Genomic DNA, 12,366 nt, shown 5'->3' on the forward strand with positions numbered 1-12,366 from the left:
GCCCCAAACTGTTTAGTGATTTATAAACAACTTTTCCAAATCCAGTTGACACATAAGTCCTTTAACCCTTGATATATTCTTTAGGTGATACTAGGCTGACTTTGTAATTGTGTTAACGTGGCTGTTAAAAATCAGGTCTGAGTCCATGACTACACCAAGATTTCTGGCTTTGCCTGTCTGTTTTAACATTGTCATTTGAAGCCAAGCGCAACTTGTAATCGTGCCTCTTTTGCTCCAAAATTAAAAGGTCCCATGGCATGAAAATTTCCCATGAGTTTTTTTTTTTTTTACATTAATACACACCCTAGCTTCACCTTGCCCCCCCCCTCTCCTCCTCAAAAGCTACAGACTCAGAAATGGCACATACTTAAGAAAGCTCATTGTGGGACTGGCTCTAGTGGCTGTAATTCTGCACCAAGGCTGAATTTTGGGAAAGACTTCAGATACAGTACTAGAGGACCACTAAGGTCTATATAAAAGCATCCAAAGAGCACCATGTCACGGGACCTTTAACGTTACAGGCATGATAAAAGTAGACTTTATGGCATAGCCTGTACAGGTGTACCCAATTAAGTGGCCATCGAGTGCATGTTGATACATTCTATCATCCTCTTGTTACTGCGGCCTTACCGCCGATCACTACTGCGCAGACTCAAGATGTAGCCTGTATCCGCGAGATTTTGGTTTCACTTTGTACAGCAGTAGGAAGTGGAGACGCGGCAGCCATCTTAGATATGGACTCTATGGACTTAAATCCGCTCCAGAGCAGGTGGATGGAGCAATGTAGGTTACCATGGTAATTCAGCTCACTGAAATAAAAGTAATGCACTGAAACATTCAAAATAAAGCAACCCCATTCTCCAGTCAAGGTCTTCATGTGAACAGGTCCAAGCAGTCGTCCAGCTCCGGCTCAATGCTGGCGCCCTCACCATGGCAACAGTCAGTCCCAGGCTGCTGTTCTCTCTTCCGCCTCCGTTTATACACACTTGTTTGGTTCTTTGTCTCCTGACTGTGGTGGTGTGTTTGTGGTTCTGCTGGGAGTTTGTCTGTGTGCAGGGCTGACTGCAGATTCTGGTAGAATCTGGAGAGAAAGGAAGACAAACGTGAGCTCATTGCAGAACATTTAAACTCAATTCTGATGCATAGAAGTAGTGAGAACTTTTCATTAGTGTGGTGGCTAATAGCCACTGTTAGGAGAGAGGTGATCAGCAGACTGACCTGTGGATCCGTCTGAGGTTCTCCTCCAACTTCTGATTGGCTATGTGAGTCAGGAAACAGATGTACTCCTGTTCTACCAGCAGCTTTCCTTGGTGGCTGAGAGGAACCTCCAAGCCGTGGGTGCTACGGACCGCCTGCAGGGACAACACAGCAGGGAGACATTTTACACAGGATACGTAACACATGCAGCAGACTTCAAGGTCCTATTGATGCTACTGACTGAGAGTCCTGGAACAGCCTACCGTGATGATTTTCCCTGTCTTGCTGACAGTGAGACCAGAGTTCCTGAAGCCGAGTTGATGGCCACTGAGTGCTAGAGGAGAGATGAGACATTTTAAGGCCAAGTGGTCTGTTCATTTAATAAATGTGTGAAAAATGACCCACTATCAAGGTCTCAAACAACACAGAACAACTTATTTCTTAACAAAAACGTCCTTAAAAAGGTCCCATGACATTGTGCTTTTTGGATGCTTTATATAGACCTTAGTGGTCCCCTAATACTGTATCTGAAGTCTCTTTCTTGAAATTCAAGTCCAACAATGAGCTTTCCTTAGTATGTGCCATTTCTGAGTCTGTAGCTATTAAGGAGGAGAGAGAGAGAGAGGGCAAGGTGGAGGGTGGAGGGTGGGGGTGTGGCCTTGAACAACTGCCACTCATAATGTGAAATTTTCATGCCATGGGACCTTTAAATTCCCTATTGTACAACAGCTGCATCCATGACACAGCAGCAGCAGATATTATGTGTGGGGGAGTGAGGTCTGGCAGTGGAACATGCCTGACAGGCTGTTTCTAAGGGGCATATGCTAGTAGAAAAGCAAATCCATGCAGCAGGGTTTGACATAAGCAATGGCCAATGGCCTGGGGACAATAAAAGAGTATGTGGGCCAAATTGATTGGACATTGTTTGTGCCAATTAAAGTCACCAGTCAATTCTGTACAACACTAGCTAAAGCTATCTTAGAAACAAAGTCCGCTAACATCAACAAGCAAACGCCAGTGCTAGGCTTGGGTGATCTGACATTTTAAATCATCCAATCGTGGTTACATCTGATAGGCTACATTTAGAGCTGTCCCAAACATTTAGTTTTTTTAAAACGATTAATCAAGCGATTTTTGTGTGTGATTAATTTACCAATACATTTTGATTATTTCCCATTGCTCAATTAACAATTGTTTAATACTGCAATGTTCAAGTAAAATGAATTTGTAGTGTAACCTGACGCCAGATGTAGGCTATCAATCCAACAACAAAATAAAGAAAAACAAAAATAAAACTTAGAGTAAACAGAGCAAGTGCAAAAAGAGTAGCAAGTATTTCCTTTTTTTAACAGTATGTAAAATAAGGAATAAACGCTTGTTTCTTTTAATACCATTTTATAATTTATACTTTTTTATGGTCAATAAAAATAGAATTTAAACTCTGACCATTAACGTTAGCAGCTGTATATTAGCCCCCTGTAACGATAATGAGTGCAGGCTGACCTAACGTAGCTCCCGTCCCCTGGGAGGCTGGGCTGACTGTCCGAAAGCATCACAGCCCATCAGGGACGGCAGGGCATCTGGTTAGCTCACCTGGTAGAGACCCTGTACAGAGGCTAAGTCCTTGCAGTGCCTGTGGGCTTGATTCAAACCTGCAGCCCTTTGCTGCATGTCATCCCCCCCCCACCCCCCCTTCAAGTCTAAGCTGTCCTGTCTAGGCCTAAAAATGCAATTAAAAAAAAAAATTTACTCGGTTAATCGGGCAATTTTTTAAAGTTTTTTTTTTACATAATAGGCATTGGCCGATATCAGAGCATACCAAGCCGATTAACAGGCATGCACTACCTCGGGCAGCCTAGTGTTTGACGTACTCTGCCCCCAGAGTCAGTTAACATCAGAGTGACAGACCACATCCAGTTCCTTTGGAGGAACTAATTCCTTGGAGAAAATGGTAAGGATTAGATTCTTAAAAGTCCTATATATTTAATTAGTTATATATAGGCGAATTGGCAACATAACGTTCGGCTACTTCTGGATATCGATAGCGTAGTTGAAGTTGCATTATCACGGTAGAAGGGTCGCTATCATGTCACAATAATTAAGCTGGAATTTTGCAATCACAGACAGTGGAGAAATAAGTTGTAGATAAAAGGGAGACAAACGCAACGTATAGGCTAGTGAAGGACTGGCTTTGCTAGCGTTGTTGCTAAGCATACACTTCCAGAAAGACCACAGGCTCCAATTAATGATTTTGATAATGAATGCTCCTACTGGGTGAGCTAGAGGCCGTCCCTGTCTGATCATTTCTATGTTAACTGTTAGCCCCTAGTAATATAAAAATATATTTACATAAAAGTGCCCTCCCCATCAAAAACATCAACTGACAATTTAGGGGACATTGCCCAACCCTACTACAAACATGGACTCACTACCTCCAGGATTACAAAGAGGCAATAAAAGAAAAAGAAGATGCTGCGGCTGCTGCGACCGCCAATCTCAGTTAGCCTACTGCACCACAAATGTTTGATTCGCAAAAAAAATGGCAGAATGCTGACCAGAGGTAAGAAACTAAAATTCATACACAAATACTTGAAATGATTGCTACAGACAACCAGCCCCTTACACTAGTCTCTGATGTTGGCTTTCGGGGTTTGAGTGCAACAATGGAACCCCGGTATGGCCTCAAGACTGAAAAATAAAAATCGCACAGACATGCTTGAAAACATAATGAAAGCCGTGGAGACAAAAATCAAAAGGCCTATCACCTCGGAGAATGCTGGCCCTCATTTGTCGTTCATGACAGTCAGTTATTGTGTTCTCAGCAGTTTAATAAATGCTGCACTAAATTTGTTTTTTTTTTTAAATTGATAAGTTGATTTGACAAGGTTTATTTTCTTCTTACTCATTTTGTTTCATATTTTTATACAATATGTTACAATACAATACAAGTGCAGATTGATGTTCAATAAATGTTTTTGTTGAGAAATGTTTTGTATCAAGTAATTATTAGTGTTCTATTTTATCTTTCAAATAAAGGTTTAAAAACAAGCACATATTGGCTGACCCCGACTTCTAAAGATCAGCATCGGCCACAGAAAAACCCATATTGCTCGGGCGGCCTTTAGCTCACCAGTAAGAGCTTTCACACCATTCTGGCTGAGTTCTGCAGCGGCCCAGGTGTAAATCTGACCTGCGGCCCTTTGCTGCATGTCATCCCCCCATGTCTCTCCCCCTTTCCTGTCTGTCCATTGTCAAAACAATAAAAAGGGAAAAATCCCCAAAAAATAAACCCATATCACTCGACTTCTAGTTCTGATAGTAAGTAACCTGAAATCATTTTAATTGAAAAACCAAAATCCAATTATTTCTTTAATCAGAGATATATACGATCTTATCAACAATCGGCTCAAGCCTAGTCTGTGCAGCATCAGGTTTATAATGGACGTGCTCCGCTGACAACATGCTGCAGCAGATGTGACGCGTTTGGGCTCTGTGTGTTTCTGCCGTAGTTTCGGCTTTCCTCCTTCAATGTAGAGCAGCGTACAGCCACTTTCCTAGCTAAACTTGGTCTCATTCAGAAAGCAGTCTCAAAAGGGGCTCTGAGTCTGTCAAAAGGTCTGAGATCTACCGTATAACGTAAAACACAGCAGACTTTAGTGCAGGTGTGTTCCTTTCTGAAATATACTGACTGTATTCTTGTAATAGCCTATTATAGGGCTGTACTATTATGGTAACCTTGCCCCTTATGGAGGTCATAAGGAGCAAGGTTCCCTCCCATTACTCTGCTTTGTCCGCCCTGAGAATATAGCCCACCCATGAGAGAGAGACATCATGGCTTTCAAATGAGCAACTTGGCAGTTGGTCAAGCACACACCTCCAGCCTCCACCTTGCCCCCCTCTCCACCTCTCAGAAATGGCACATACTAAGGAAAGCTCATTGTGGGACTGGCTCTAGTGGCTGTAATTCTGCACTGAATTTTGTGAAAGAGACTTCAGATACAGTATTAGGGGACCACTAAGGTCTATATAAAAGAGACTTCAGGTACAATATAAGGGGACCACTAAGGTCTATGTAAAAGAGACTTCAGATACTGTCAGTACAAGGGAACCACTATGTAAAAGCATCCAAGAACACCACGTCATGGGACCTTTAACTGACTGAACACATTTGTATGCAGAATATGCTTTGTATTTGTTGTTTGGATAACTCATTACAATGTATATTCCATTAACAAAATTATCAATGTTCCGGAGCCAGTACAAACGTACAAGGGTAAAGCTCTCGGATCTATAGTAAACGTGGGATTCTTACCGTGAGCTGAGCGTCCTCCAGCCGTCTGCACTGAAGATGGAGCACGAAGGGCTCAAACTTCAACACTGCATCTCCACTGGAGCGGGCCACAGCGCTCACCTGAGCAACACACACACCATGCACTCTTGTTAATATTAAACCACTGTTATTTGATGAATGTTAGAAGGCCATCATATCTTACCAGGTCTTCAGGTTTGCATTGCTGGTGTGAGACAAACAGCCAAACGCAGCCGTTTTTCTGAGCCTGCAGGGAGACAAGGCGCTATGCTCTGCTAACAATGCCACTCAAAAAGTTTTAAATAGCGTGTCATGCTAAATGAATAAACGTTACCCTGCATGTATTTGAAAAAAACGGGATAAAAGCTTCCAGACACTAACATGTTTACGTTACAGACGTTCTAGCAGCTAGAATTTAGCTTGTTAGCTTGCAGGGTAATGCTAGCGTTAAGCTAACACAGCCTCTGACTCTCACCCCGTCAGTGAGGATGATTCTGCCGGAGCACGAGCTGGTGGTGAAGTACTGCTCACACCTGTTGAGCAGGGACACCACATGTGCGATGTCCTCATCCACCTGTCCCTTCTTACTCAGGTCTAGCTTGTTCAGACACTGCTCCTTCCACAGACGGAACCCTTTCTCCATTACTCCTGAATTTTCGGAGCTACAGGCAGTAACGTTAGCTGACAGCTGGGCAACACAGGTGTTAAAGACAGCGGGGCTCAAGTTCTCTTAATACCTTAACTGTCTATGCCTAATACATACATGCTACAAGCGCTAACATTAGTAGCTGTAGCTGCTGCTGCTTCTTCTCTTCTTCTTCTTCTTCTTCTTCTTCTTCAAGGTTTATAGGCAGTTGGCAAGGCAACTGATGGTGCACCGCCACCGACTGGACTGGAGTGCAACTACACAAGAGACTAGTTAGTGCATGCTCAGACTTAAATCCATGAAATAATAAACTTTTCTGATTACAAACAATAACAAACGCTGGGAATCATTTCAGAGACGTTAACTATCTTATGATTGCTAACGTTAGCTCAAAACGCCATTTGAGTGACAGCCTTTGTTGTGTTTTGTTGCTAGCTTGTAGCCAGCAATCATTTCAAATTTTTTTAGCTATCTATGATATATTGCTAACGTTAGCTCAAAACACCATTCAACTGACAGCCTTTGTTGCGTTTGTTTGCCCGCTTGTAGCAAAGCAAGCAGTCATTTCTAAAATGGTGTAGCTATCCAAGATTGTTTGATTGCTAACGTTAACTCACAACACTATTCAACTGACAACCTTTGTTGTGTTGGATGCTAGCTTGTAGCCAGCAGTGAACGAACTTCATTAAGTAGGTCCATTTTTACTGTATTAACATTACAGAAGACGTTAGCATCTTATATGCAACTTGTTGCAAAGTGGCGCATGCCCCACTCACAACTTCACTCGTTGCATGCGTGACTCAAATCTGCACTTGCCTCACATTGGGCGGTGAAACCGCATCAACCGCTACTGCCTACTAGCAGTAATGAGCCGTGGGCCTCCATCTTGGACCCGTCACCCGCTCCACTCAGTGTTATCTGTTTTGGCAGGTGCAACGAGCTGTCAGCGCATTTAATTAATCATACCGCAAAGGTCAAACATGGTTAGGCATATTTTAATATTCATAGTGGGATTAACAGTAATAGAATATCCTGATATGATATAAAGTCACCAGATGTCCAAGATCAAAACTGGGAACATAATCCCCAAAAAGGGAAAAAAAAGGGACATTTCCAGGTTGACTATCAATCTGATTGAAAAACCATGTTGTGTCTTTAAAACAGAACAGGGACAGAGGTATTTTTTTTTGTATTTGGCCAGGACAGACAACCAAAAATGGGGACTGTCCCCTGAAGCCAAGGACGTCTGGTCACCCTAGACCAGATGTCTCCATCGTACCCATCATTTGCAAATGATAGGGTATTTGCAAATTACACACTATAAATATGATAGAGAAGCAGAAACAGATAGTGGCAGTAAAGTCAGATATTTTAATAAGTTGAAGGAAAAATATGATTATATTATATTAGAGTCTACTTGAATTTTTTTTGTCTCTGTTTCTCACACACACACACACACACACACACATTCTTTTGCATTCATCTCCTCCCTGCCCTTGGCATTTAGCAGCCCTACTCCCAACACCACACACACAGGGTTGCACAATATTGACAAAATGTGATATTGCAATATTGATTGAATATCGCAATATTGATATGAATTCGATATTTTAAACATATGTAAAATTACAAAATAGATTCATAACAAAATAAACAAATCTTACAACAAAAGCTTTATTTCAGGCAACAGTCATATTGGACTGGTCCAACATAAATAAATAACAACCATGTCTACATGGTTGTACAGTATAAAAAATATAAATTTAACAGGACACAACTTTTCTTTTTATTTGAGATTTGTTCCGGTTTGGTGTCTATTCTGTTTCTTCACTTACACTGTCACTGTGTTGAAATATGTACACACATGGTACGCTCCATAGGGTTTGTCACGTAGTGATTTGCTCCATAGGGTTTGCTTAAGTTAGTGCACATCACTGCCAATTCATTGGCCAAGTGGCCTTAGTGTATATATTGACCTATATTGAGTGTTTGGGGATGGCTCTGTCAAAAGTATTTGATATAGTGGAGTCTAACTGGATAAGCGTGTGCCCCCATGTACAATGGCTCAGTCCTTGCAGCAGCTGCGGGTTCAATTCTGACGAGCAGCACTTTGCTGATGTTATTCCCACTCGCTCTCTGCTTTCATTTATTCAACTGTAAAATAAAGGGCTAAAATGCCCAAAATAAAATTCTTCAAATACAAAAGTATTCAATACAAAATTACATTATGAACTTTTGACCTTTTTAGCAGTACAGTATAGTAAGGTGTTGTGGTTTGGGTTTTGCTTTGGATTCTTTACCTTTTTCAGGCCTTGTCTTGTGTTTGTATCTTTTATCCCGGTCTTGTTCTGTTGGTCCTGTCGTGTGTTCCCTGAGTGTCTGTATGTTCTGTTTCCTGTTTTATTTTGAAGTCTTTTGTCTCGTCTTGCCTTTAGTTTTACTTCCTGTGTCTTCCCGCTTTTGTGATTACCTGATGTTTTCCACCTGCTTCCCTGTCCTCTTGTCACCTGCCTCTCATTACCTCATTACCTTTTGTATTTAATGTGCTTCCCTTGTCTCTTGTCAGATTTTTTCTGTCCTGTCATGTCAGCGTTCTGTCGGTGTTCCTGGTCATCCCTGTGAGTCTTTCCCTGTAGCTGTTTCTCCTGCATCCTGTTCTTGGTTTTTGCTTTTCTCTTTTGGGATTTTCTTTTTTTTTTTTTTTTTACATTGTTTCCTTAGTCTGCTGTTTTCGCCACCGGATTCCTGTGTTTTTGGAACTCTGCCTTTTGTTAATAAATCCTTGTTTACCTGCTCCCGTTTGACTCCCTGAACTCCGTTTTTGGGTCGTCATTCCTGCCTAGGTGTAACAGAAGGATCTGACCAGACATGGAGTCAGCGGAGTACGTGTTTCAGCCAGCCTGGACCCTGAGGCTGACTCCATGGCCCGCCGCTTCAACCTCTTGTATAAGGTGGACCCCACCTTGACGTGGCAGCTGATGATGGTGCGTTGGGAGGAGTTGGACATGGAGTACGGTCCTCTCCCTGACCTGGCGGAGATTAGTCCTTCCGGGAGTCGGCACTGACAAGTCCTTCCCGGGACTCTGAGCCGGCGTGTGGTTCCTCTGACCTCGAACCGGCACGCAGCTCCTTGGACTCTGAGCCTTTGTGCAGTCCCTTTGACCCTAGATGGGCACGTAGTTCCCTCAACCTGACGCACAGCTTCCCTGACCCACTTCCAGTTCCCCTGACCCGACTCCCAGTCCCTCTGAACCTGACCCCCTGCCGGCGTTCAGCATCCCAGCCCCCAACTGGCATCTTGCCCCCCAACTGACATCTTGCCCCCTGCTTCCCCTTGGCACTGGTTCCCGGGGTTCCTCCGACACTGGTCGTTGGGTTCCCTTCGGGTTCCCCTGACCTTGATAGGACAAAAGGATCTGACGAAAGACAATCGTTATGTCTGTGTTCCTGTTCATCCCTGTGAGTCTTTCCCTGTCCGTGTTTCTCCGCATCCTGTTTTTGCTTTTCTCTTTTCTTTTTTTTGATTTTTGGGTTGTGGGATTTTTTGATTTTTTTTAACTTTGTTTCCTTAGTCTCCTGTTTTTGCCACCTGATCCCTGTGTTTTTGGAACTCTGCCTTTTGTTAATACATCCTTGTTTACCTGCTCCCGTTTGACTCCCTGATCTCTGCTTTTGGTTCCTCATTCCTGCCTGAGTGTAACAGTAAGGTAGTATCAAACCAGAAACGGCTCCAACAGAGACTTAATTTAACTGTGTGTGTGATACACTGTTAACCTGCTATCCTTAGGAATCTTCAGTTGTGTTAAATGTGATGTTTAAGTAATGTTTGGAGTGCCAATTTTATCTCTACATATTAGGCAACTTTATTTCACTTCCCAAACTACAGTTTGCTACTAAAACTCAATTTATCTGGACAAAAGTTCTAACTTTGCCTATCCCTTTTTCCCTAGGTTAGAGGAAACTGAAGACAAGGAGGAAAATTAAAAAAAGGAAAGAAAGAGGAAATGCTGGTGGTGTTGAAGCCTTGGTAAAAACAATGCACACTGCTAACATTACAACCCGAGATACAGGGTATTCCTTGGAAATCTAGTCTGAACTCTCTATTTAAATATTTGGAAAAGATGATACAAACCGTCCTTGGCTATGGGTCATATGGACAAGAAATCGAAATGGAGTGATACATTTGAACATTAAACAGGAAAAGTCAGAATCATGAAGATCCGGTAATAGAGGAAAGAAAATATTGAAAATAAGGAGCCAAAACAACAAAGCCAAGTTAGAGAGGCAAGTTCTAAAGCCAGTGGCTCAGAGGACTAGTCGCTGATCTCGATTCCCAATATCGAAGAAATTTCAGATAATTAGAGAATAAGACAGAAGGAAAACAAGACATTCAAATAGAGGAAGCAGTCACAGATGAAGACTTAAATGCTGCAAAAGACGACATTGCAGAGAGGAGTTCATAAAGAGGAAAAAGTTGATGAAGACTCATGTAACAGTGATGAAGAAGCCAAGCAACAAAAGATGTTGCAGAGTGGAAACACCTGGACATGGAAAGACATGGGGAAAAGAAATGGAGAAAGTTGCCAATAATTTCCAAGAAGTTCACAATTACAGTGAAAAAAAAGAAATGGAAAAAAATTGCAAGGTTCAACAAAACTAAGGCAACCATGGACCAATGTGTACTACAGTTTCCAGAAAATAAATCCCTGTTGTACCCTTGCTTGCAGTTTGTACGTTCCCTTCCTGCAGTACAAATACCTCTTTAAAATAAAAGGGAGCCATTGGGAAAACCCTGGTTAAGATATTCTGTGCTACAAAGAGGAAAAACGACACACAAAGCAGAGGAAAAAAAATTCAGACAAGCATCAAATACGAGCAGAGGAAGAATTGCATGAGCTCTACGTAAAGGAGTCAGCACACTCTTCTATAATAATCTTTAAAAAAACACCCGTTGTTGAACTGATTTCTGTAACATTACCCGCAGTCTGAACAAAAATGTTCTTGAGGTGATTCGTTCAGAGGCAAGGAAAAGTAAAAGGATCCATGACGCTGTTTAGATGAAGATGTACTCTCCCAGAGCATCATGGGTACATACAGCACTTTCAAGTTGACCCCTTTGGTGTTCATATGTATACAGAAACAGGAATAAGCTTAGTTGTGCAACACCTGAGAAAAAGGACCCGAATGACTTTACAACCACTGTTAACTGAATTTACTAACTCAACCTAAAACCTTTTATGGAATCAACTTACACTCAACTTTTAATTCAGTACAGTATGGTATCAAGTTTTGAGTACACTAGACATAAAATAAATTGTCACACTTATCTGAAAGGAAATTCATGTCTGTTTAACATTACTTTTTAGTCATGCAACAAAAATATTTAACTGTTTTCTTAAGCTATAATCTGTTATATTAACAGAATGATCCAGTTACTTTTGCCCATGTAAAAATAAGTTCAAAAATAACAAATAAATGCATTACTTAGCCACAGCATAATCTCTCCGTCTCCACATCACAGGCCACATTTTGTTTGGCCAGGCAACGGGGGGAAAAAAACCTCGGGCATGCCGTATCAGGCTTGGCATGTCCCATGGCTTGCAGGAGATTTACCCTGGTGTAAGGTTGGATTCATGTACCTTCCACCACCATGAGGAGAAGAATTCCTCAATGGCGTTTAGGAAAGGGGAGTACGGTGGAAGGCAAAGATTGATAAAACCTTGGTTCATACTGAACCACTTTCTAACCTGGAGGGCTCTGTGAAAAGTCACCATGTCCCAAACAACAACAACATAGATGCTCATCCTGCTGCCCTAAAAGAGTATTTGTATGTGAGAGGGAAAAGAGGAGCTGGTGAGTGTTGTAGGGCCCAAGTTGACATGATGGTGGACAACCTCATAATTGCTGATGGCAGCACATTATGGGGCCCAGGAACACCAACAATGGCCCAATGGCCAATCACATTACGGCTCTCCTTCTCCTTTTGGTGAGATTAAACCCAGCTTCATCCATGTAGATGTATTCATGGCGTCTTTCCACACGTCAACAGTAGAGAGGCTGACACTGTTGATCACTTCAAAATTCCACTGTCCTCAATGATCTTCTGTGGAATTTCACTCAGTTTAATGGCACTGTTCTCACGGACCATACAATTAGGGTCTCTTGGTGTGGGGAGAAAAGGACGTGTCCTCCCACTCCCATGTGGGGGTCTTTA

The 12,366-nt window shown here is 42.2% G+C and overlaps 1 protein-coding gene across 1 annotated transcript; it reads right to left on the reverse strand.

Moving 5' to 3' along the window:
- Window positions 1–332: 332 nt before the first annotated feature.
- On the reverse strand, window positions 333–6,324 carry LOC116674607 (tRNA wybutosine-synthesizing protein 3 homolog). The gene is given in 7 exon segments (XM_032506990.1): window positions 333–1,081; window positions 1,219–1,352; window positions 1,461–1,513; window positions 1,516–1,531; window positions 5,510–5,608; window positions 5,691–5,753; window positions 5,982–6,324. Coding segments are annotated over 7 exon segments (741 nt in total). The 5' UTR covers window positions 6,150–6,324; the 3' UTR covers window positions 333–873.
- Between the last annotated feature and the right edge of the window lie 6,042 nt (window positions 6,325–12,366).

This window comes from Etheostoma spectabile, unplaced genomic scaffold (assembly GCF_008692095.1).
Source record: "Etheostoma spectabile isolate EspeVRDwgs_2016 unplaced genomic scaffold, UIUC_Espe_1.0 scaffold00000874, whole genome shotgun sequence".
Lineage (NCBI taxonomy): Eukaryota > Metazoa > Chordata > Actinopteri > Perciformes > Percidae > Etheostoma > Etheostoma spectabile.